General features: G+C 40.4%; 1 protein-coding gene and 1 long non-coding RNA gene across 4 annotated transcripts; one reads left to right on the forward strand and one right to left on the reverse strand.

The window, feature by feature from the left end:
* Nucleotides 1-13600, reverse strand: LOC309451809. Of its 3 annotated transcripts, none has more exons than XR_014186325.1 (4): nt 13466-13591; nt 9132-9417; nt 6461-6581; nt 1-4451 (listed from the first exon to the last, which is right to left on the reverse strand). It is a non-coding gene; the product is annotated as an uncharacterized lncRNA (long non-coding RNA). The 3 variants fall into 3 exon arrangements; XR_014186326.1 differs by having other exon boundaries at nt 9132-9461; XR_014186324.1 differs by lacking the exon at nt 9132-9417 and having other exon boundaries at nt 13466-13600.
* LOC309451808 (protein-glutamine gamma-glutamyltransferase E-like) lies at nt 11594-25239 on the forward strand. Its single transcript, XM_082076508.1, has 13 exons — nt 11594-11751; nt 13562-13729; nt 14026-14268; nt 14849-14967; nt 15468-15596; nt 17065-17242; nt 17407-17542; nt 18419-18522; nt 18994-19239; nt 20499-20804; nt 22454-22611; nt 22821-22954; nt 24845-25239. The coding sequence occupies exons 1-13, from the start codon at nt 11742-11744 to the stop codon at nt 24990-24992; spliced, it is 2079 nt and encodes a 692-aa protein (XP_081932634.1). The 5' UTR covers nt 11594-11741; the 3' UTR covers nt 24993-25239.

The following is a 25239-nucleotide window of genomic DNA, read 5'->3' on the forward strand; positions in this document are numbered from 1 at the left end:
CAATGTCAACGCTCTGACACAAAGCTAGTGGCACCTAAATTGAGGAACTCCTCTTACAAAAGCTTGTATAGCACTGTCGTTATTATTAGGTAATGCTCAATGAAGCATTAGTATCAGAAACAGCACTGATATACTTAAAGTCATTCCAGCAGGTTCACCTCGCTGTCCTCCGTCCAGATGTGTTCATAAGATTGAGTTTGATGACTACATGGTCACAAAAAAAACAAGTACCCTTCATGCCTTAACAAGTTAGTTTACACCGACGGACTTCCATTGGTAAGGAACGCTATTCTGTCAGAATGGCCAGCACGAGAGTCCCTCCGAATATAATTTCAGTGTGACAAGTACAGTACTTAGCCCAGGATCTTTGCTATAGCTTGTCACCTGTTTGAGACGCTATACTTCCCTTGTCTAGCTCATTTGGGTCACCTGAAGGTTGAAGTTAAGGTTGAAATGAATAAAATACATGCAGAAAGATATGTATAAAAGCACCAGAAGAAATGACAGGAAGATTTAAAAAAAAAATAAAAAATAAAAAAGAATGGTGTGACCTGACAGCACGGTCAGAGTCCTGAAACACACAGACCGGGATAACAAAGGACAGCCTACAACTAAAGACAGACTGCTCAGAGGAGACGAGAAGACAGGCAGTCAATCAACAACGCTGCTTAATGACTCACAAACCTGGGTCCCTGAAGGGGAACCATGATGATGATTTCTAATCTGGCACGCTTTGTCCCCTGTTTCACCACAAATAGTGCTGGGTGGGCTAGCCAGACATACACATCTTCATCTTCGTAAAAATTTGAGTACGGAAAACAAGTATGAAAGAGTGACTGAACGAAATCCATAAGAGAATGAGCATGAGCAACTTAACTCAGTTTTGTTTAAAATAAAATCACCTTCCCCTTCTACACAGTCTCACATTTACCTTTGCTGTATTCATTTTACATCAGTAGCTGCTCCCAACTGATTATTTAAAAATTTAAATAAAACCTGATAGAGTGTGGTTACAGAAGGATGTAAAGGAGAGTGAGCTATTAAGAGAAGTGAGGACACAGCAAGCTTGAAATAGCTTGCCTTTTTGAGGCAACACTTTTTTCACCCTTTTGCCCAAAGGAAGAGACTTGACACACTTCCAGTTTCTGCTATTACAGCAGTAACTTCTTATTTCACAGTTCAGAAAGAAGAAATAACTGTTACAAGAAGTTAGGAAATGTCCTAAACATTTTTGTACAGTGACACATGCACAACTGTGCTAATATGAGCAACCCAAACAGAGGCAGGGCCAGTAAAATGTACATTTCTGTTTACCTGGATATGTCAAGGCTTAGAAAACAGTTTTCAGATGCAAAACATTAACTGCAGTTTAAAAAGACCTGCAGATTTCATGGCTTCTCAGAATACTACTGGATATTTTAAACTGAATGGGAAGAAAAAAGCCAGAATCAATTGCAGAATCATTTGCAATACTCAGGGTTGGTATTGTTAATACCAACAGTAGTTTAAAAATTGACGGATATTTTGTAATAGTGACCCGTTCTTTCCCTGTGTAGCCACTGAGTCATGCCAATGGTTATTCTGCTAAACACAAAGGATAAATTGCCACAGCATCATTTATTAGGAGGTTATTTGCTTGAAACAATTTCCAAAGGGAAATATTATTCCAATATTTCTGTCATAAAAGCCATCATTAAATAGGACAAAGGGCTGACAGTATGTGCTGGGTCAGACTTGGCATATCACTGTTCACTACAGATACTACTTCAAAAGAATTTTTTTTTTAAGTGTTCAAGGGAAGTTGAGGGTGTTATGGATGTCCTTGCTACTAAATTATTATGTTTCCAGGGACACAAAATGGACAGTATCAAACCCATAATGTCTGCAAATAAGAACATGTTACACCTACGTCCCTTCCCCTTGAAAGAGTTAAAAGTGGCTTCAGATTTTCAAAAGTAAATCCTGTACAAAACAATAAGTTCATACTGTTGAACCACTTTGGGTTACAAATGACAGCAGCTACCATCCTGTCACAGTGGAAAGCACCTGCCCTCTCACACAGCCAGAGAAGTTTCATTTGCCTCATCTATAAAAAGAAACAAACAAGGCAGCTTCTTTCACGTTTTAAGGCTTCTTTAAATCTGCAGTGAGACTCGCTTAACTCTCTAAAATGCAAATACAGGCTGATCTAGTGCCTTGGAAGTAATCCTGAGAAAGCCCCTTGATTTGATGATTGTGTTTCTTGCTCGCCAGTCTCTCCCCAAATCTTGTTCGCTCTCTTGAAGCCAGTCAGACTCCTAGATTAAGTCATTTGGGAAATGAATGGATTATATGCTCTGTTTTACTAATAGTCATACATTCCCAACTGACTGGATGCTTTATTGCTGGAGGAACTCCAAACAAGCACAGGATGGCCTCAAAGCAAAGATGCCATATTGGTGGCCAGAAATTTCTTCAGTCTGATTTGAAACTGAGAAAAGTTGTGTGGCTGTGAGTAAAGATGCACTACAGAGGCAGCACCTGCGTACAGCGCTAGATTCTGCAGAACGGATTTGGTTGGTTTAGGGTAATGCTACGCCAGTGACTGGGGAGAAAAAGCTTCTCAAAACTATGATACGGTGCTTGTAGCACAGTATACTGTGGGCAGGACCTGCTCCTTGGCACTCACAGATTCCAAAGAATTCTTTCAGAGACAGCGTCAGACACAGTCATCCACTACGGAATAGACAGTGAACTCCTAACTATCTAGCTGCAGTCCTTCTAAGCGCCTGTCTGCCTCTGCCGTGAGAAAACAGAATAAGGAAAGGGACAAACGGCAGAGCTGCGGGGAGCGCGCAGGAGAAGAGGGACGGCCGGTGTGACAGGGCGGTAACCACCGCGCCGGGGACAGGCGTCCCCTTCTCCCGCAGCGGCGTGTCCTGCCTGCCGCTCTGACGACTGTTGGGACGTTCGCGCACTCCGGCACTAAAGAAAAAGAAAAAAAAAAGGGAAGACATCTTGCTGCTTCCCCAGCAGCCCCTGACCCTTGTCCCTTGTCCCCTGTCCCTTGTCCCCTGACCCTTGTCCCTGTCAGTTTCCTACTCTTCCGACCATTAGAGCTGGACCTGAAGTCCAGCTCTCATCAGTCAGCTGCCAAAGGAGCTGGCAAGTTGTGGAACATTACCTAGAACATCCTAGTTATGCACAGCCACAGTGTATAGTGCTACATGATTTCCTGCTAAAAGGAGTAAACCTCTAGCTATGAGTCAAAGGATTTGTGGACAGAGATGCAAGAACGTAGTTCCAGGTGAAGTACTGTTTTAAATTCTTAGGACAAATGCAGCATTGCCAAAATACCAATGCCATCCTAGTGGCACTGCTGCTGTAGCAGTAATGGTCCAAGGTCACACAACAAACAAGATTCGCAGGGTGAAACAGTCACTTATTAGGCCAGCAGATGTAACTGGAAAGCATAAAAAAGCTAGAGGCACGTGAGATTTCTTATGCTAGGTCTTATTAATTCTATTTTAGAGAGCATGTTGGATCTCAGTACAGGAATTGAAATACAGTATTTATATACATGCTGATGATGTACTTTTTTACTCACCATGTCATCACTTTTCTTGCTTGCTTGATTCGGTCTTTGATTCTCTTAAAACTTCCATTTCCTTTGTCCCAGATCTTTTCTCTCTCTCTTACTCTACCCCTGCCAATCGTTCCCAGGCTAGAGATGCCCCCAATACCTCCTCCTGCTGTCACTTGATGGTATTTCCTCAAACTTCATTCTCCCCCCTTCCTCAGCTCTACTCTTCTTGCACTTCAATGAATACCTGACCATCATTCCGGTTGAGTTTTCTCCATCTTTGGCTCAGCTCTTGTTTCCTTCATTTCTGTCACATTTTTTCCTCTTGTAGGGGAATACTTCTTCCATGAAAAAAATATCAGAAGGTGTGGTTTTCCTCTTCCCCTTAGCTGTACTTCTGCCTAACTTTCCATCTTTAATTCTTCTATTCTCTTTTGTCTCAGATGTATTAATTTTTCATATTGCTATCCACTTCCCACTGTGCTCCATCACAATACCCAGTCTCCTTAATTCTGCTTCTTAGTCTTCCACGCTTGTTGGTTTCTTTCTAATAATAATATTCTCTTCCATCTCAAATTATTGATTCTGCTTGCCTTTACATCTGTTGCAGCATTTTCCTTGTGGTTATCAGCTCACTGAGCATGCTATTTACAAGACCCTTGCAAGTTCATTTCATACATTCCAGTCCTATTCTTTCTTCTTACGGATTCCACTCATCAGATTGTTCTGCAGCGTCTCTTTGCAACATTTCCAATATGCCCGTTTTTATCCATCTACACAGATAAAGATATTTTCCAGGGTCCTGTTATTTTGTATCTCTTTATGACACTGTTCCTTTGCACAGGATGAACAAATGCAGTCTCGTGGGATGAGCTAAGCAGATGTTTATCTAACAAACAAAAAAGCAAACAAAAATTGCGTTAATAAATAACAGATCGGGAAATACGAAAAATCATTGTCACCATTTTGTTGATGGCACTCTCCCTGCTGCACCGTTTGGCTCTTTTTCCTTTATATCAAAAAGTATACAGAATAAATTGAATTAGTTTCAGAAATGCATGACATATTCAAACTAAGATATCAGCATGCAAAGAGACTGAAAGGTCTGACATTTTAAAATTTGGAGTATTACAAAATCGTATCATAAGACATGATATTATAGAGGAATACAAAGCACCGAAAAATAAAGTGAAGCGGAAGCATGGGTACTTTTTAACCCACAATGTAAGAACTAGTGGATCTTAAATGAGGAAAGGAAATGTTTAGCACATTATTTACACAACTCACAATTAGCGTGTGAAACTAATCACTCTAAGGTACCGGGAAAAAAAATAATGTATTCTGAAAAGGAGGCAGCTGTTCTTTGCACAAGAAAAATACATTATTATTTTCAGGTCACCTATGTAAATTCCTTCTTTTGGGGAGCGAGTACTCCAGTGACTGACGGTAGAACAGATTTTCCCTACACCAGATGCTCAGGAAAGGCTGCTGTGGGGCTTGCTGGTGATTCTTGTGAACTGGCTTGTACTGGCACAAACAGGAACCTGAACTGATGTAATACTGGACAGATACAGCGTTAACATTCCTCTGCTTCCATGCAAAACATTCTATTATTTCTTTGAAATAAGCAGTTCTTAAGATGAACGTGACATGCAAGAAGTCTGCAGGCTTGTGCGCCGTATTAGTCAGGAACTCGGTAACCCGTCACCATAGGACGCTATGTGAAGGCTATTGACTATGGGCAAGTCAGTCACTGCCACAAAGCAACAGCAAGGCAAGCGAGATTCAATCAGCAGTGGAACGAGAAAACTTGGTTTCCCTGCTAAGGCCTCTCTACATCATACAGGTCAGCACCAAGTATCAAGAGTACACAACAGGGGGAAAAAATGTCACCATCACATCTTTGACATCAAAATAAATTCCTCAAGGACAGCTCAACTACACACGTATCTATTATCTCTGACAAATGTGCATTCGCTTCATTCTTAATCTCCATGGAAAAAAATATTAACATTTTTACAACACACCCAGAGGGTCTAGCTGAGTACTTTTCTTCACTGCCAACATTTTTACTTTATGCTTCACTTCAGCATCTTTAGTCAACTGGCCTCCTCTTTCTATAATCACTCTTCACCTTTTTAAAAAGTCATAATCATATCTCTGCAGTTGCCTGGTTTAGACTGATACAAAGTGATCCTTCTAACTTTTTTAAGATTTCCATTCTCTGTATTCTTGACATTATCCAGCTGCGGTTAGCCCAGGACTAGCACAGTACTTCAGCTGAAGTCTTACTAACAGCAGAAAGAGCATATTTAACAAACATCAAAGATCCAAGGCAGCTTTTAGTGGTGCTTCAGTCACTATGCCGTTCCAGTTTGACAGTGATCACTGAAAGAATGCAGCACGTGGTTTTTTACAACAAGTTATGCAGTTAACTAATAGAAATCTTGTATAATCAGTGTTTCAAAAGTGTACTTATGAAAATACCGTGTGGGATCTTGTTGCAAATTAAGGTCAGTGTGTATGATAGCTGCTGCTTTTTACTTGTCCTCTGATGCACTGATCTGTCAAGGAAATACAATAAGATGGGGTTGACTGACTTCTTGGCAACTCCATGCTAGCTGTTAATCATCTTGTAGATGCTAACAGGTTTATGTATTTCAGTATTTTCCAGAAATTGACATCAAACTAGTTGTTGTCAACTATATTTTCTCAGCTCTTTCTCGTGCCTCTTACTCAATTTTATACATAGATATTCTGCTTGCCTATTTCTGATCTTATAAAATTTCCATCCCTCAAGTTCTTCAAGATAAGTACCAACATTCCTGAGATTGCTTCAGTCTCTTCTCCTCACTGTAGATAAGTGAAATTAAGTAATAATAAAATGAGACAAAATACCTTATTCACATCTGTGTAAGTGTAAGGAAATAGAGCTCCTGCATGGTGAGGTGGGGAGACAGAGGGAGGGAGATCCGTGCTCGCACTGCTAGAGAGCTGACAGGAAAAACGAAGAATTAGCCTGGAAAAGAGAAATCTTGTGAGATCATGCTAACAAGTTCATTTTCTTTGTATCCATAAAATGTCACATATGTGCAGATCAAAGTATTTTAACATTTATTGTTTTTCCTTTATAGTCAGAAACTAGATGAGTAACCACGATAGAAGCAAAAATTACAGTTATAATTTGTACCTCCAACAAAATGAGTGTTTTATTTTATGAGGATGAAGGGAGAGTTACTGCTTGAGATCCACTCCTCAGAGCTATTAAGCATTCAGTGCTTTTCAAGTTAATAGTAGCTTACATTACATTTACAGCATCGATACCATTACTATATTCACATAAACTCTAAGGAGAGGCTGACACAAAGGCATTACTGTGGTGATCCCCAAAAAAGGACTGATGAGGTAAATGAAAAGTTTGGGGTTTTTTTCAGGCTTATGAGTACAGAGAGGGAACCCTAACAATTTTATTATTAATATATGCTTTTATTACATGAATACTCATCTGTGGATCATACAGCAAAAATATATTGATTCATACTGACTCAAAAAATATCCCTTCCCAAGTGACACATAATTAATTGTATGTGAAATTCTGGATTCCACGTATGCAATTAAATGCTCAACTTTTCTAAGCATCTCAGTCAGTCCTCTGGATAAATAGCCTGAATTGCATAAGTGCAATGTGTTAAAACCCATGAGCTAATATATGGTCACTAGGAAGTTTACATGACCACTGGTATGACTGACCTGCCTCACCCACCTAATGTGAATTATAATTGGTTTGGACATAAGGAGAGGCCTTAAGTTTTCTCTATAAATGCTGCCACACAACCAGAACTTGAAACCTTATTGTATAGGCCTACAGTTGCTCACAGAAATACAAAGTCCAAGGCAAAGACGAACAAGGACGCATGGCTGGTAAGTAAAAAAAAGTCTGTGCATAAGGAACAGGAAACTGAATAATGTTAGCTGTTAATGTTAATGTTTTGCAAAGGACTCTGAATTGTTGGAGTACACTACAATTTGAGATTATTAATAGATTGTTTCAGCATTTTTCTTTCCTGAATTTTCCAAAGACACAAACAGGAAAAGAAGATAATGTATCTATTACCATACTGGAGCTGAATATTATAAAATTGTGAATGGAGAAGAAGTAGTTATGGCAAACTGCAAACTATCTTTTAGTATGAAACTTAATGAATCGGAGAGCAGTTCAGATACGAATGAATCTTGTGTTAATGGGAATATTTTGCCAAGAATAGTCTCTGGGCTAGATATCTACCTTCCTGTAAATTCTGAGTCAGCAAACTACAATGCCATTTTAAGTGTTTGTTAAAATTAGTCTGAAAGGCAAAGGCACTTCAAAATGCAGACAAAGCAAGCAGATGTCCAGCAGTGAGGGCTTAGAAGGAAAGATATTGAATCAATACATTTTAGCAAGGTTGGCCATGTTCTCGCTTAGACCTGACTTGCTGGGACCTCTGTAAAAATGTATAATGAGGCCTGGGTGCAGATGATGCCACTTTACCTCTTCCAGGCATAGAGCTGATGCTGTGCTGGTTTTATGTGACACAGGCTTGAAAAACTCAGGAAATTAATAAAAAACAACGAGAGGCTTGAGTGCAGAAATGATAGGCATCATTTTCCCCTCGGGAAGGTTAAAAGAGGCACGGTTATCCCACTCTCACAGTTTTAGGAGAACTCACTGCATGAACTCTTAGGACACAAGCATTTATCCATATACTTTCATCTGAAATAATTCAGGTTAATGACCTGATCTACTTGTGCTAGCATCCCTCAACAGCATCTGCTGTTTGCTTGGCCTGATGGTGCTCAGTTAATGACTGTGTCAATACACCTGCTAAGTGCAATACCATCTAAACATTTACCTTTTAAGAGCCAAACACAGGCTGGAAGGGAATAAGGGGCATACCGTGGGCATAAAGCTGTTGATTGCCTCATAAATCTCCTTCGCCAAGTGGAGTTTAAATAAATGGCAAAACACAATTTGATAGGTCAAGCTGAAAGATTGGACTCAGTAGAAAAATCCTTCTTTTGTAACAAAAGAACAATGCGGTAAAGTGGACAGTAAAAACCTTAATCTACAGCAATGGGGAAAAAAACACAAACCAACTGTTTCTGTATTGTAACACTTCCTCTTAAGCAACAATTTGCCAATAACTTAGCCAAGACGTTTTAGCAAGGTGATCCCTAAAAACTTCCTCTTCAAGTGTCATACACTAGTCTATCCTTCTTAACCACAATTTTCTCACTGCAAGAAGCAATAGCAATATTTAACGGACAAACTGGTATTCGCTGATCATAGTCAGTACTTGCTTGTGAAATACCCAGGGCCCAAGTGGGTGCCAAGTTTGGCTACCTCAAAGTCTGGCTGTTGAGGAACTTCAGGAATGCTTCAGGCTGCAGGCTTCCATTCAAAATGTCCCTGCTATTTGGGGCACGTGAATGGAAGAGGCACACAGAAAATAAGTATGTCTTGGACAGCCTCTAGGGCCCAGAAGAGACCTCAGCCAGGTGCTTTTCCATATGGACTTGACTAACCTACCTCAGGGAGTTCCAGTCCTGAGGAGTGTTGATGTGACTCAGTCTGTACCACTGCTTCAGGGGCCCGACGTGGTTTACAAATACAGTATCGCTGTAGAAAATCGCCTGACTTCCTGTACTGAGAATAGCCGGAGCGGGTTTTGCTCATGGAATTCCTTGCTCAGCTGTCCAGAGAGGGAATGGGAGGGGAGACAGAACGGCCCAAACTTCTGAGGGTACTGAGCTGGTCTCCAGTGAGTCACGGCCACACGGTCGCAGCACGGTGCTTTGGGGTATGTAAGGAAGACCTACGCTCAGAAAGAATAAAGGAGCACATAGGCTATTTCCCATCCTGAAACAGAGGCACAATTAATAACAGGTGACATGTAACAGAATTCAAGTGTCACTGCAAACTAATACACAGTTTGTAGGGAAGAGAACCACAACGCAAAGAAAGAGAGAAATAATACTAAGGGTAATTAGTCTATTACAAAAGATGTCCTTCACTGTTCAGTGCTGAACTCTGCCTCCTATATATTCACTTCTTTAACACAGCTACTGGAATGAGTGAAGAAATCTGGGTATCACTGGAAAAGGATGTTATGAGTTATATGACTGAACTGGTTTGCAAAAAATGATTCTGATATTGCTTATTCTGGGTACATGAAACAAAATACTAAGATGGCTCAGAGCTTTCATCCTTACATGTACAACCACCATACAGCCTCTGCAAATATGACTTGGCTTACAGGAAGCTGCCTGGGTCAGAAGCATTCTGCTTGACTGGTATTCTGACTAGTGTTCATATTTCTCATTAATTCAGCCCTCATTCTCAAGCTTCGCCCATAATCTTTAATCCAAAGGTCTGGTATGTATCATCCATCTGTTTTACAAACAAAGCACGCAGGGGCCTGCAAGGCAGCTCAGCCGGAGCTGGGAATAAACGCCGGAAGCTGATGCAACAGACGCAACTTTTTCTCCCTGCTGTACTGCCTTTCAGAATAAACGGACTGTACCTTTCTTTTGGAACGTACTATCATATCCCCAAATACCAAAACCAATTATTCCATCCAGCACACTATTTCTGTCACACAAAAAAGGTGAAACGTGTGACCAAATAATCGTTTGCAGCTATGTGGTGAATAATCACTGACTTTTTATTTTCTTCCAACAGTAACTAATCTTTCTATCAAAGATAAATGGTTTGCTATGTATCCAAGGACAGGCTGAAATCTTAAAGCAAATTTATTCTGAAAATTCAAGATGTCATTTAAAAGAATTTAAAAGTATGGGCAGGAGAGCATGGCCTAACATCTGAAGCCTCTAAAGTCTGGACTTAACATTTTAAAATAAAATTCTAAGAAATTTTAAATGTAAGAATTAAAGTCTTATAATTTAAAAAACATGATTGGACTTTGCATGTAATAAAACTATGGTCCCTCCTAAGTTAAATATTACTAATGAACAGAGATTCAAAGCAGCCATCTGAATTACACCCAGATAAAAACTCTTTCTTCTAGTAACACCTTTCGATAGGAAATATGAATAAAATATGTCTGTATGTGAAATGGGTTGAGCAAGTTCCAATTCTAGAATTTCCAAACATGATCCAAGCAGAACAATTTGGGCTGCTGAATACTGAGCCCAGCAAATTAAAACGCCATTTGGGAAGGCAACTGGCTGCGGCCAGTCCAGCATAACGGGCATTAGGCAGAAGGGTGCTGGGGACTGCGCACTGAGTCCATCACACTGTACAGGTCATTTCATGAAAGTATCAGAAAGTGGAGCCATCTGCAAAACGTAAGCAAAGATAACTCTCCTTGAAATTAAGTGAAAGATTTTTGCGCACAAACTGGCATTGCCAGCTGCATGTTCAGAGATATCCTATAGAAAACCAGTAGTGTACCAGCTGAAAACAAAGGTACTATCATGTCTGTAGCATGTCATGCAAACATAGCACGGAGTCTTTGTCTATTTAATGTTGTCAAACAGTAATGACGTGATAAATGAAAAACTGGTTCTTTAAATTTGGCCTGATTAAATGTGGGGCAGAGGCAACACCTTGCTCATTATTTTGCAATTACTACAATGCAGCAGGAAAAAAAAAAAAGTCAGGTCCAGGAAAATAATGGATTTGGTGAATTAATTTAAAGAAAAAGTCACTGTAAACATTGCTCATGAAGTATTCAAAATTAATAAGTGTGGTGCAAGAAGGCACTATGCTATTCCTATAATTTCATCTTTATAACATAAAGAAAAGCAACCAAATGCTGAGATTCTTATAGATGTAAGTACATGAAAAAACTCTTAAAAAGTGGCCTGACTATTAGAGATAAATATTGTCCAATCTTCAGATGTTAAGTTCCAAGGAAATGAGCTTGGGATGTGGAGACTAAGAGAGAAAAAAGTGAATCAGATTAATCCCTGAGCTCCATTGGTGAGATGAAGGCTGGGGGGCAAAGGCGGCCATTCAAGCTCCACCCCAACAGGAAAGATTTCAAATAGGCAACTTTACATCTAGAGTTTTAAAGAGAAGTGAAAGGCACCAGCCATTTCTCGAGTCCACTGAAGCAGAGAAGGCCATTCAGAGGAAAGCTCCAGCAGCTGCTTATACAGGACGTACTGAGCAGATATGGGCCAAGGTGAGCAAGGGGGAAGCCCCTTCTGTGGTGCTGTTTGTTATTTTCTTACATCCATACCTTCTCTTCAGATCTGTAATGGACACTGAAAGATCACTACTTCTCTAAGGAGTTTTGATCCAAGAAAAAAAAGGAAGAGAAAATTATTCCATCAAGAGTTAGGAGAAGGATTTTCCCAGGAATTGCATTTTTTCCACTTACGGTGCGCATACCAGAAGCAAGTTTATCTGAATGAGATCTGGGAGAACACATATATTATCTGATGTAAAAATGTATTTTGCAAATGGGAAGAAGGGGAACATCTGCAGCTATTTGAAGTTGTCAGACAGGTGCAAATGAGAGACTGGCAAATCTGACGTAAGAGAAAGAAGCAAAGCAGAACTTGGTATCATTGCAAAGACCGAGGGAGGCTACAATAAGCAGAGAAGGTTGAAACCTGAAGTTAAGGCAGAGAGGATACAAAAAATTAGGGGATTTTTTTTTGCAGTTTGTATGTTGCAGTGGGGTATCTTTTGCTTACATGCTAATATTTATACATATGCAAACTGACCAGTTTAGTAATTATTATAAACAGTCCCATGCTGCTTTTTCCAACCTTACAGCCTACCTTTCCAAAGACAAATCTCCCCCACCCCTCAGCTTGTCCTACAATAGATGTGCTTCATTGCTAAGTTTCAGAGGATGTTTTTTAAAGTATGTTTTTGAAAAATCAAAGTACTTGCTGCTCATCTCAATACCGTAATAAAACATTCTCCTGATTTGAACATTGCTAAGACTCGTAATGTAGTTATTTCAAGCCTTACCTAAGCTTGATAAGCTTAACATCATGCTGTAAAAAAATCTTAACACTAATAAATCTGGTTGAACATGGAATAGTGATTTTTTGGTGGCTGTGTTCCACTACTAAGGACTACACTCTTACTCTTTCCTATTCTCCCTCTTTGGGGAGTGGGCAATAGAGAATAATAAAAATATCTTTAAAAAGCACACAGTGTCCTTAGGGAAAAAAAAAAAAAAAAACAACACAACCTCTCTTACTTCTGCACTTAATTTAAACCACCAAGCTGTCTTCTACTAGAGAACACTCCATGGGCTCTGATGCCAGAGCCAAACCAATATCAGATGCTTATTCTTTGGCCTCTGATTGAAGCCATAGTTCACATGCAAGAGCTTTCTGCAATATATTATTTCACATATATGATTTTAGTAATGTTGCCTCTCCAATTCTGCCATGTCTCCCAATGCCAAATGATAGCTCAGTGTCCATCAACATATTTTTCTTAGGTGTCCCCAAAAGATAGCACCTTTCAGTCATATCGGACATGTAAATGGGGCTAGAGATCACAAGTCATGGTTTAAAATGCAGAAGTGTTTCTCAGCTCAGTCAGGTTTCTTTATTTCTTATCCAGAAGCAGTGAGGCTCTGCTTCTCTTAGTATAACACCATCTCTTGGAATGGATGACACCCTGAAAGAATTAACGGAGTTCAGCCAGATTCTTTACCCAAGGAACTCACAAAGATTCAATTTGCTCAGGGTTCCCTCCTCTTCGACGCCTTTCTGATTTTTCTTTAGTACCAGATATACTAATCATTCTACATCTAATTATGCAGGTAATCTCTTAACAGTCTATGCAAGGTGGAGTCTCTCAAAACAAAACAAAACTCACAAATAAATTATTTCTAGATTTGGTGGAAACCTCATATGGGTACTAGTTACCTGTAGAAAGTAACATGCAGTTCTTGAGAGTGCGTCTGCGATCCTTCCTCCTTGGACAGACCCTCAAGTTTTCTTGCTCTTTTCACTTCTTCATAGCTGCAACGCGGTCAAGTACCAACTGGCACCTGAAAGAAAATGCAAGAGATCACCACACAAGTAAATTTTCTAGCAAAGAGTTGATTGTGAGGAGAGGACAGGCCTTCATTGTCTCCTTCAATGGAACAGAACAGCCTGAGCAAAACTTAATATTCATCGCAGAAACAGGTATGGCTCCCAACTTCTTTCACAGAAAGAGTAATGCTGCCATGTGGCATTCTTTTGGCCTGATATGCATTGATGTCAGGGCAGCAAGATAATACCTCAGAGCCAACATGCTGGTTCACATAGCCATGGAACCGTTTGATGCTCCCGTCTTCGCTAGCAATGATAGCTTCGGTCAGTTTCCAACATATGGCACAAATCCGTCTGAGGGGAGGATTACATCTCTGCTGAGTTTGTTGACAAATAAATCTGTATTTCAGCAAGCTTGGGAAAAAATTGTTGTTTATTTTCCTTAAAAGGTCCAAAACCCTCAAAGCTGGCTAAGACCCAGGCTACATTTGGTATCTCCAGCACAGTGAGCAAGGACAGCTGGAGTGCAGTTCTACAGTCCACCAGTTCCAACTCCGTGAGCATCTCCATTTCCAGCCCACCTGATGCTGTCATTGGACGTTACAAGCTGAGTGTTCAAAGTACTCTGAGTGGTACCTCCTCTCCAGCAAGCCTTGGCACTTTTGTTTTGCTCTTTAATCCTTGGTCTTCAGGTATGAAATTAGTTCTGAAAGAACTAAGTTGCTTGTAGCTTCATTAGCATTTGCAGCTTCTCCATTTGATCTGTACTTCTTTAACATAGGGGCTGAACATTCACCACATAATGTAACAGTCAGAAAAGGGTTTAACTTTCTTAGGACCTTCTGGTGCATAAAATCAGTTCTGTATCATGTACTTTCTGGACAGTTCCTTGCCCTAAAAGATTAAGTTCTGCTTAAACAGATTAAGATTTGCTTTTGCCAAAGCTTCCCTACTTCTGCACGAGTTTAGAAGAATGTGTCTGGTCTCTGTAGAACCAAGGAAAGACACATATCTACCAGCTGTCCTCTTCTCCCAGATCTGACAGTGTCATACCTCTGTCTTCACTTAGACACTCCCCACCTCTTTCTCTAATTATAGGAAATCCCAAGTTTCAGGATCTGTTTATAGCAGCAAGAACAGCAAAGGGTGGATATCTGGAAGCATTCTTACGGGTGGATATCTGGAAGCATTCTTACTGATGGAGACCAAGACTCCTGAGGTTTGGTTTTATTTTGCCTGCTGTGGTTGTACATACCTGTTTTGACTTTTCAGGTGATGACGTGTTCATGCCTAACAAGGCTGAGTGTGAAGAATATGTGCTAGAAGAATTTGGCATCATTTTTGCGGGCAATAAAAATCGTATCAGCAGCTTTGGATGGAATTTCGGCCAGGTAAATGCGGCACTGAAACACCACACAGTGTTTTGTGCTCTGGCTTTCATATGAACTGGATGACTAGGGCTTGTTTGCTTTTTCCAGCTCATCGCAGTCATATACCTCTGTAGAGCATGAGTCTGATACTGAAATCACAACTTGGGCCAAGCCCTGCTATACTGATTAATACGAGGATTTGTTATTGGCTAGTCAGTGATATGACCTAGGACTCCGAGGTGCAGCCAGCAGAAACTGTAGTGTCTGCTGGGTAGCGAAGTACAGTAGCAATGCTCAGAGGCAAAATCCTGGCCTTAAGTCCACAGATCCCAAGCTTTGAAAAGCATTTTGAGTTCTAATCTTCAGTTTGTTGACACTGCATTTTTATATGGTAATTCCTGGTTGAGCTGCAGCGCTTAGTTTGGTGATTCAAACAAACAAACAAAAAAAAACACCTAACATGGCCCTGCTGATTTTTGGTAATCTGTGTTTCCAAACACTAACTTATTTCTGTAACACAGTTTCAAGGAGATATTCTCAATATTTGCCTTTCCATGCTGGATCGAAGCTTAAACTATCGTCAGGATCCTGCCACAGATGTATCTCACCGCAATGACCCCAAATATCTGGGCCGTGTTCTCAGTGCAATGGTAAGCAACACGTTCAAAAAGTCCAAACTACTAACTGTTCTTTTAAAGTAGTTATTGATAGTAAGCACAAAGACACTTCTCCGAAAATTTTAGGCCACTGCTCGTATGCACCAGAAACATGGGGCAGAGAAACACCTAGGTGGCCATCTGATTTGAGCTTGCTAGATTTATCTCATCTGTGGTATTTCTGATACTTACTACTTTGATATCCAGTAGTCAAACTGAAAGTACAGAACATGGGGTGGCATGCTGAGGACCAGTTCCTTGGAGGTCTTTAGCCCAACCTCCCATTTGAAGTGGAACTATGGTGGCACTAGGTCAGCTCTGCCACGGATTTGTCAGACTGCCTTGAAAATCTCCACGGATGGAGGCTTCACGGGCTCTCTGGGTGACGAGTCCAGATCTGCGCTACCCTCTTAGTGAGGAATTTTTCTCTTATGTCAAATACAATTTTCCCAAGCTACAAGTTTCTGCTGTTGCATCATTATATAACCTGTCAGAACAAAGTTGGACTCTGACAAGTTAGTATATTCCATTCAAGTAGTTGTAAGCTACTACTACATTCCACTTATCCACTTCTTAACCAGACTGAACTAGCTAAGCACTCTCAACTTCTGCTTGTAGACTGTGAGCTCCAGGGCCCTGACCATGTTGGTGGTCCCTCCTGGGCCCTCTTCAGTGTCCCAACATCCTCTTGAACTGAGGGACTTGAAACCAGAGACAGGATTCCTGGCACAGCCTTGCTAGGGACAATTAAAGAGGGTTAACAGCTTCCCTCAACCTCCTGATCACACTTTTCCCAATGTAGCCTAGCATGGGCTCTTCCTTTATGATGAGAGCACACAGCTGGCTCAAATTCAATCTGGCATTTGCTGTAACTCCCCTTTCAGACAAGCTGCCGCTCAGCCAGCTGCTTCCCAGCCTGCTCCAACGCACAGGGTTATTCTGTCCCAGGCTCTGAAATCTACACCTTTTCTTCCTGAACTTTATGAGGTTTCTGTTGACACAGTACGCAAGATTTCCAGGGTGACTGTGCCCCATTTTATGTGCTAGCCACTTCCCCTAATTCAGTGTAAAATTGGTGAGGGCTCGCTACATCATGATCCGGGCACATTCTGAAAGTTCAGCCGCATTATATGCTTTCATGATGCCATTCAATCATAGAGTGGTGAAGTTGTCACCTCATGTCAGGAAGGTTCACTGAAAACTGGCGTTTCCCTTCTTGCCTGGTGCTACTGTGCTTGGATGGGAGAAACAGTGTTTAAACGTTCTCCATTTATTAAGAGGACTCATATTTCACTTCCCTGAAGAGCTAAGGCTTCTTCCTGAAGGCCACCTGCATGAAGCAGTGACTTTCATCCACTAGAATGTCATTCAAGGATTTTCTCCTGCCCAAACCCCTGCCACTACTACATCTGCTGTAAACTGTTAATTTATCTCCTCGTAAATTTAGTTAATGTTTTTACAGGTCAACGCCAATGATGATCAAGGGGTGCTGCTAGGAAACTGGAGTGGAAATTATGAGGGTGGGAAAAGTCCGAGCAGCTGGACCGGAAGTGGTGAAATCCTGCAAAACTGGAAGAAATCAGGATTCAAACCAGTTAGATATGGACAATGCTGGGTTTTTGCAGCTGTATTGACTACAGGTATGTTTTATGTCAAGCACATAACTGACACTGTGCAGATTCTGTTAAAAGAAGTACGAATACTACTTCCTACATGAAAGTCTATCAAGATATTAGTATCTTATATGAAATTTCATATTCCAGAAATACTGCTTCCTAACTATGGTTCTCTATTTGCTCTTCAGTGCTTAGATGTCTGGGGATTCCCACTCGTACAATTACGAACTTCAGCTCTGCCCACGATGCAGACGGAAATCTGCGTGTGGATGAGTTTTATGATGCTTCTGGAAATCACTTGGACAGGGCGGCTGACAGCATATGGTAAGGCTCTACGATATTGAATAGTGGGACCTACTGATGCCTAGAGAGTTTTCAGGTGCACAGTATAGATTCTAATGACAAATGCTTTGTTACCTTCTTAAAAAATGCCTTAAAAACAACTACACACACAGGAGCAATTAAAAAATACTGCAGAATACTACAAAAGTCGGTAATTTGGCTCTTTCTCACAGAGAATGATGATGTGAGTTACAACAGCAAATTGAAGCCAGGGCAGGCAAAGTTACAGTCACGATGCCACAGATGACTGAAAATCTGTGATATTACACTGGAAATATCAAACAGTGAGACTTGACTTAATTTGGAATGATTCTTCAAAACCAGATCACGTTAAACTGTAAAAGTTCAACAGAACCAGCTTCCCTGCCTTTTCTCGTTTTTTGCAGAGACATCATTTGCAGTGAAAATAGTTCAACTGTTGCCACTATTAAGCATCAAACGCAATTCAGACAAGCCTGCATTCAGCAAAGAATAGATGCAGTGCTTCACTTGTTGCCTTCTTTACTCCCCTGCTTGTTCTGGACCCATTCTAAATACAAGCGATAACTGTAGCATTGTGCTATAAGGTAAACAGCTAAAACTAAGGAAGTGCACGCGCTCAAAACTTCTGGAGAAAACCAGAAAAATATTATTTTACAAATCTGCTTTCTATCCTTGAGCATTTATGTCTGTTCCACAATGCAAACCTCAGCTCCCACCTAGATAATATAGTCAGTATCAGAGCGAAAATGGTCAGTCTCAGGTAAGAACCTATTCAAATTGAGGCGTTCAATGCATTTAACTAACATGGCTGATTACTGGATATAAGGAATTTAGAAACACGTAACAGTAGCTCACTTTGTTCACTCCTGCATGCAGGAATTTCCATGTCTGGAATGAAAGCTGGTTTTCCCGCAGTGACTTGGGCCCCTCATATAGTGGATGGCAAGTTCTGGATGCAACTCCCCAAGAAGAAAGTGGAGGTACACAGATTTTATTTCAGGAATAATGTTAAAAAATTATAAAGTCAGCCATTTTCAGAGAGAGGGGAAAAAAAGTAAAACTATTGTAAAAGTACTTTTTCATCCTGCTCAGAAATAGAGTGGCAGAAGAAAATACTTCATCGTATTAGAAAAGCCTCAGATAAGCTGCAGATGCCAAGAAACAAAACTAGATTTCCAGGAGCAGTCTTTTGCGGCAATTCTTTTATTTCCAATGTAGGTATCCAGAGCTATTGAAAATCAAGGGATAGTGTAAAATAAATAAAGTGTACCTTCAGAAAATGCAAAAGATACATTGACAATCGGCCTGGTATGAGGGGCTGTGTGGAAAAAAGGGCTAGAGTGGGACAAGAGCACTAGGCAATTTGGGAGTCATTGATAAAGATCTGTCTAGTAACCTGCTTAACGTCAAAGAGCTGATGAGGTCTAAATTATTTTTTCTTGATGCCGTAGGAATTTATCAGTGTGGTCCTGCCTCACGGAACGCCATCAAAGAAGGAGATGTAGATCTGGACTACGACTGTCCATTCGTATTTGCAGAAGTGAATGCTGACTGTATGTACTGGAATTATGACCTCACAACTGGAAAGAAAACATTGATATTCTCCAAGTCTACCACAATTGGCCAATTCATCAGCACAAAGGCAGTTGGTAGAGATGATCGTGTGGATATCACCAATGATTATAAATATGAAGAAGGTAAATAAAAACACTGGTTCTCCTGGTTACATAGCTCCTTCATTCCAAAAGGCATATAAACTTCAGAATATGAGTCTCCTAGTAGGCAACTTTGGGCATCTACAAGGTAGGAGTAAAACTTATACTTGGTTTATTCAGCTCTAACAGAAAAGGGAGGAGAAGGCAAAGAGTAAAATATACTGCCTTGCCCTTTCTAATATGGACCCGCTTTGTGGGACCTAAATATGGCAAGTCCAAGTGTCTCCGAGAAAAGCATTGGCCATTCTGCCCGCCTGCTGCTCATGTACACTGCTGCCGCTGCTCCGGGAGAGCCCACAGCCTGGCGATTCGACAGCTGGACAAAAGGCCTATTACAGACACATAAGCTAAATCAACACTTAGGCCCAAGAAAAGCTACTCTTTCAAGCAGTCAAACAGCATGTAAACTCATCAGACTTTCGAGTCTGATAATGCAGAGAAAAAAATTACAATCTGACCAAAAATTACAAACTGACCAAATGGATATTGCACACCGTGGCAGTGTTGGGTGGACTTGGCAATGTCAGCTTCATGGTGGGACTCGATGATCTTAAAGGTCTTTTCCATCCCAAATGATTCTATGATTCTGTGACTTTGTGGTCAGCAATAAAAGCTCAGCAAAAGGCAGGGGAAAGGGGCGAGGGACGTTTCTGGTTTTGGCGTATGCATTCCCAAGCAACCGCTACACGCGTTGAGGCCCCGCCTTGCAGGAAGCGGCCAGCCGTCTGCCTGCTGATGTGAACGCACATCTCTTTTGTGCTGTTCGTGCGCAGGTTTTGCTTACCTTGTTGAACTGCCATTATTACCCTGACCCATGAGTCTTCTCACCTTCCTTCTGTTTTTTACCGTCCTGCAGGAACTGGGAGTGAGAGGCTGGGGGGCTGCTTGGCTGCTAGCCAGAGTCACCCCACCACATGGTGCTGTCAGCCGTCCCTTATATTAGGGGCCTTATCTGTATTAGTTAGAATTTGTATTTCTAAATATTACAACCACAAAAAGGGATAGGAATAAGAAGAGTGAGAAACTCTGGACTTATGATTTTTGTGTTAGAAAAAATGCCATAGAAGGGCAGTGACATTACTGAGTACAGATGCAGAAAGTCAGGCGTGGCTGTGGAAAACTGAGGCTCTGTTCATCTATAAGCAGAGTCGCTATGTTCTGCTGGCTTGTCTCTGACAGTCACGTACAATAAGAGATGCATGTTAACTGTTGAGGATAATTTTCATGGTTCTCTCTGACAGGCTCTAGAAAAGAAAGAGATATTTTTAAAAAAGCCCGTAAGAAGCTGGGACTTGAGGACAAATTTGATCCTACAGCACCAACACCTCAGGAAACTGATCAAAAGCCTGATATCTCAGGGAAGTTCAAGGTGGATGGCCTTTTAGAAGTTGGCAAAGATCTCAATCTAATTCTGATTCTTGCAAACTTACAGTCTGATGCTAAGGCTGTTAATGTAAATATGACTGCTTGGAGCACTGTGTACACTAGAAGACCAATTCATGAGATCTGGAAGGACTCTATATCTGTCACTCTGTCTCCTAAGGAAGGTAATTTTTCAAATAAGTTTTAATAATAATTGTACAACTCTATTATCAGTAAACGGGCACTGGAAGCTGGTATTTAAAAGGCATGTTTAATACCATCATTTCCTTAAGTACCATTCACATTTTGGAAAATGTATCTCAAGACTGGAAAGAAGATGGTGAGTAAACATGAAGTTTCATTTAACAAAATTTGCATTTAAAAAAGGACAACATACAAGCATAGAAATCAACTCCAACTAAATGTATTCTGGTCAATTACAAGGGGCCTTACTGAAAGGTAACAGGACATGGCTAACAGCAGAAAACAAGAAATCTAATCCATCAGCACATTAGGATGGAATTAAAGTGTGAAGAATGGAAACAGTTGAAATAGCCTGCTAAGCTGCACAGAAAAGAAAGTGTGTATTGAAGAACAGCTGAGGAGCAAGGATCTATGATTTTCTAATTTTTTTTTTTCAGATGGAGTTTGATAGCCTTATGGAAGAAATTTTCTACCTAAATCTGAATATTGTTGGAAAGATGAAACTAAGTTATTGTCAGGAGCTTGGGATAATAGATATATCAGCATCTCTAAAGTGAACAGAAATATCACTGATTCACAACTGATACTATATTGTATTAAACTTAGGCTTTGAGTCACTAGTGAGAAGCACAAATAACGTTTCATTTGTTTAACCTGTCATTTGACTTCTGGAGTTGGGATCTCGCAGCTTCCTCTAAAGCATTAGGAACTGGGCTCTCAGAGAAGACGTTTGCCTGCCTAATGGCACTGCAGTCACAGCGGCACTCCGTGGCGCTCAGGCGCACACAGGCTGTGTTAAACCACTGGCTCAATTTATAGTCAGCACGGAGGTTCCTCGCCACGTTTGATGGCAGAGACCATGTGAAGAGATTTTTGCCCTCTTCTGGAGGTATGCTCAATTTGCTAGGATTTGTAGTTAACAAATCTATTGCTACTGAAGGAATCCAGGAAATTCACTTTGCCCCTATTTTCTTGCTTACTTTTGTGGCACTTTGCACTGGTGACTCGTCATCTTTTCTTGGGTTTTCCATCTGCTGTATAATGCTGGAAAGTACTTTATGGCTTACAGTGTTTCACACAGCATAACTACTCTACAGTTCTTCTGAACTTCATGTTTATTGTACAAATGGCCACAAAAGGGGAATTGCCTGGATTCAGAGACAGATGAGATCCCTTCCCATCCAGGTTTGCATTACAGCATGGAAACCACTGTAAAAGCACACGGTAATAGAAAGCAAACAGGACAAGAAAGATAAAAGAAATGTAAAGAAGTCATTCAGCTCCTCCAGTAGATCATGAGCAAACAGGAGTGATGAGGCCTATCAGAGCATGTCCCACAACAAATGGAGTGGTACTGGTAAACTCCTTAGACTCCAGCTGTCTCATCTTTCAGAGCAATTGGGAAGAAAACATGCCAGGCAATACAGTAGTAGGGAGTAGTAAAGGGCTAACACAGAAGTCATCACTTTCTCGCTATAGCAAACTGAGAGATTTGCGTGAATTGAGTTTGGGAGTAACGGTTGAAGACGTTCCTAGTCCCAGACACAGCATAAAAGGAAAATACTAATGTTAGGTATGAAACTCAGTGGGCTTATACAAGCATGTATCAATTCCCTTTTTTTTTCCACAGAGAAACAATTTCCCATTAAGATACCATATACTGAATATCAACAGCAGTTAACTACAGACAACACGATCCAGGTAACAGCTTTATGTCACGTAGAAGGTGGAATTCAAGTGCTAGTACAAAGAGACATCATCCTGGACAACCCTGCCATTGATATACAGGTAAATTGCTGTCTCTTTGCTCTAACTGCAGTGGCAGAGAAAGAGGAAAATGAGCTCTTATAAGCACTTTCTTCCCTGAAAGATGTTCTGTTCATATCCTGCCATGATCCATCATAGCATCTCATAAAATCTCCTGTTCTGATTACTGAGAAGGCTTGGATAGAAAAGAATATGGAGAACCTGACCTTTCAAGCATTTTCTTTGCACAGGTACTTGGTGAAGCAAAAGTGAATAAAGAAGTAGATGTAGAAGTGATATTTACCAATCCTATTGAAATGGAAGTGACGGACTGTGTGCTGCAGGTAGAAGGCAATGACTTGCTCAGAGGAATCCTTGAGATAGAGTAAGTACAAGAAATGTCTCCTTCCTGCTATTAAAGATACATGAGCAAGAATGTAGGCATGGATGACCCGGAACCAAAGAGCGGCATAAGAGAGCATTTTCTTCTTGCTGTAGCTTGGGAAGCCAGTCAATGTAACATCTCACAATGAAGCACACAGCTTTGAAACAGCTTTTCATCTAACCTAGGCTTTGGCTCCATAGTTTGGGAGGGTAAATAGTTGCTGTTATAATTGGACAGAACCTGTTTTCCTGCCTATCTAGCAGGAGCCCACAGTTCCAGCAAAAAATATATGCTTACCCATGCAGTAAATTTTGCTGAGGCTGTCTATGCTGCCAGATGGGTTGAACCTTCTTGTTCTAATCACAGGGGTAACAATAGGATACATGACTGTTTCTGTCCATACTATTCCCGAATTATAGCATATATTAACTGGGATTTTTTTTTTTCACTTTATTCAATGGACTGCGGGTACCAATCTGGATGTTCAGCTTTCCAAACAATTTGCGTTTACATCAAACGGACAGAGATAAATGTAAAAAGAAGATGTACCAGTGTCCCAGCTTTGGGAACAAAAATGAACACAGACCGTTTAGACACAGGTTGTGATCTCAAAGGGTGGTACCTCTGAGAAGTACAATCCCAAGTATGCTCCATGCATAGCTATTCCAGACACAGTAAAGCACGACTAAGGAGGATAGCTTTTAAAGAACAGACTAAACCATGACCAACAGCTACTGCTTAGACGACTGAATTTACCTTACTAAGGCCTGGAACTTGAACAGAGCTGAAATCCATGAGGGAGGCAGAAAGAGAACAGGAAAAATGGTGAATATTACAGTAAAAGCTTGGTTTGGTTTGATTTTTTTAATTAAAAAAAAAAAAAAACACAAAAACAAACAACAACCTACAAGCCCACTGATTTTCAAGCTCTACTTTCAGAAGTCTACAAAATAATTATGAGATTAATAAACAGAGTCAAAAAAGCATTAGAAGGTATTGAGCTGGTGAATGGGAAGACTGGAATAAAGCAGGTTCCTTTCACTACAAACCCAGGTTCCTATTTTTATGCTTTGATGATATTGTATCTTATCTTGCTATTTTTCCTTCAGCATTTCACAAGTGAAACAGAAAGCTTATATTTTCAGGCTGTCCCCTACTTTGTACATATACAAAATTGCACACGAATTTCGACATATGCCGTTATTTCTGGATATGGGAGTGTGCTCTTTAACTGAATGCATACACACAGAGAAACATACACAGCAACTTAACATTGCTGTTTGCACTTGAGCAACTAGGAATGATCTGCGCCATAATTCATAGGCCCTCCTGAGAGAATTTAGCAACCCCATGCTGTCTATTGCTTACAACTTTATCCTCAGGCAAGACAAGACAATATGACAGGGTAAGGCTGTTTGGGAAAACCATAAATATGAGTTTCCAAGAATTACAAAATATACTGATATAAAATATTTTCATTTCCATTTGGTATTTCCTGCTGTGTAAACATTGGTTTTAATGGTGCTATAATCTATTGTAATTCAGAAGTATGTATTAACATTCTTCATGGTCTCAGATTATTCTTTTTTAATAATTCAGTGATGTGTTTTACACCATTTGTTCTGCATGAAGTCTTACCTTGTATGACACTAGTGTGTCCCATTTTGTGTGCTTATCTGGATCACTGCACAATGTATTTATAAGGGATCTCAACGCACGGGTTTGAGTAAATACCTAGCAGATAGCCAAGTCCTGTATGGTCTTTTCATGGTCATCCTACACTGAGCTGATAAGAATTCTTCCTTAAGATGGGAGATGGTTAGTGAAACTCAAGCATGATGCGTAAACATGTTTTCAGCTTGTGTTTTTCCTTTTGTTTCCTATTTTTAGCGTGCCACCGCTGAAAGCCAGTGAGAAATCCAGTATGAAGTTTAAACTCATCCCTTTTGAGACGGGTCCCAAACATCTACTTGTTAATTTCTCCTGTGATAAATTTGCAGATATCAAGGCCTTTAAGATGGTAAACGTGATTGACTAACAGGAAGATATACAATTACTGTTCTGTGCATGTATAAATTGAACAAATCGTCGTAAGAAATCTTGTATAGGAAGACAATGAGAAAATCAGCAAAACAAAATCCTCACTTCCTGTAATAAGGGGTTATCAACATCATATCATTAACGTTTTACGTTTTAATTTTAAACAAACTGAGGAATAGTTGATTCTTCATTTACTGTTGTGCATGTCCATGTTATTAAAAAGAGCATCTTACCTTCTATTCAGA

Source organism: Streptopelia decaocto (assembly GCF_964273445.1).
Source record: "Streptopelia decaocto genome assembly, contig: HAP1_SCAFFOLD_264, whole genome shotgun sequence".
Classification (NCBI taxonomy): domain Eukaryota; kingdom Metazoa; phylum Chordata; class Aves; order Columbiformes; family Columbidae; genus Streptopelia; species Streptopelia decaocto.

Bases quoted from the DNA above. Each gene is read 5' to 3' on its own strand.
- LOC309451808 (XM_082076508.1), top strand. The intron at 14,968-15,467 runs GTAAATGCGGCA...TCTGTAACACAG, and splicing joins TTGGATGGAATTTCGGCCAG to TTTCAAGGAGATATTCTCAA. The intron at 17,243-17,406 runs GTATGTTTTATG...TTTGCTCTTCAG, and splicing joins TGCAGCTGTATTGACTACAG to TGCTTAGATGTCTGGGGATT.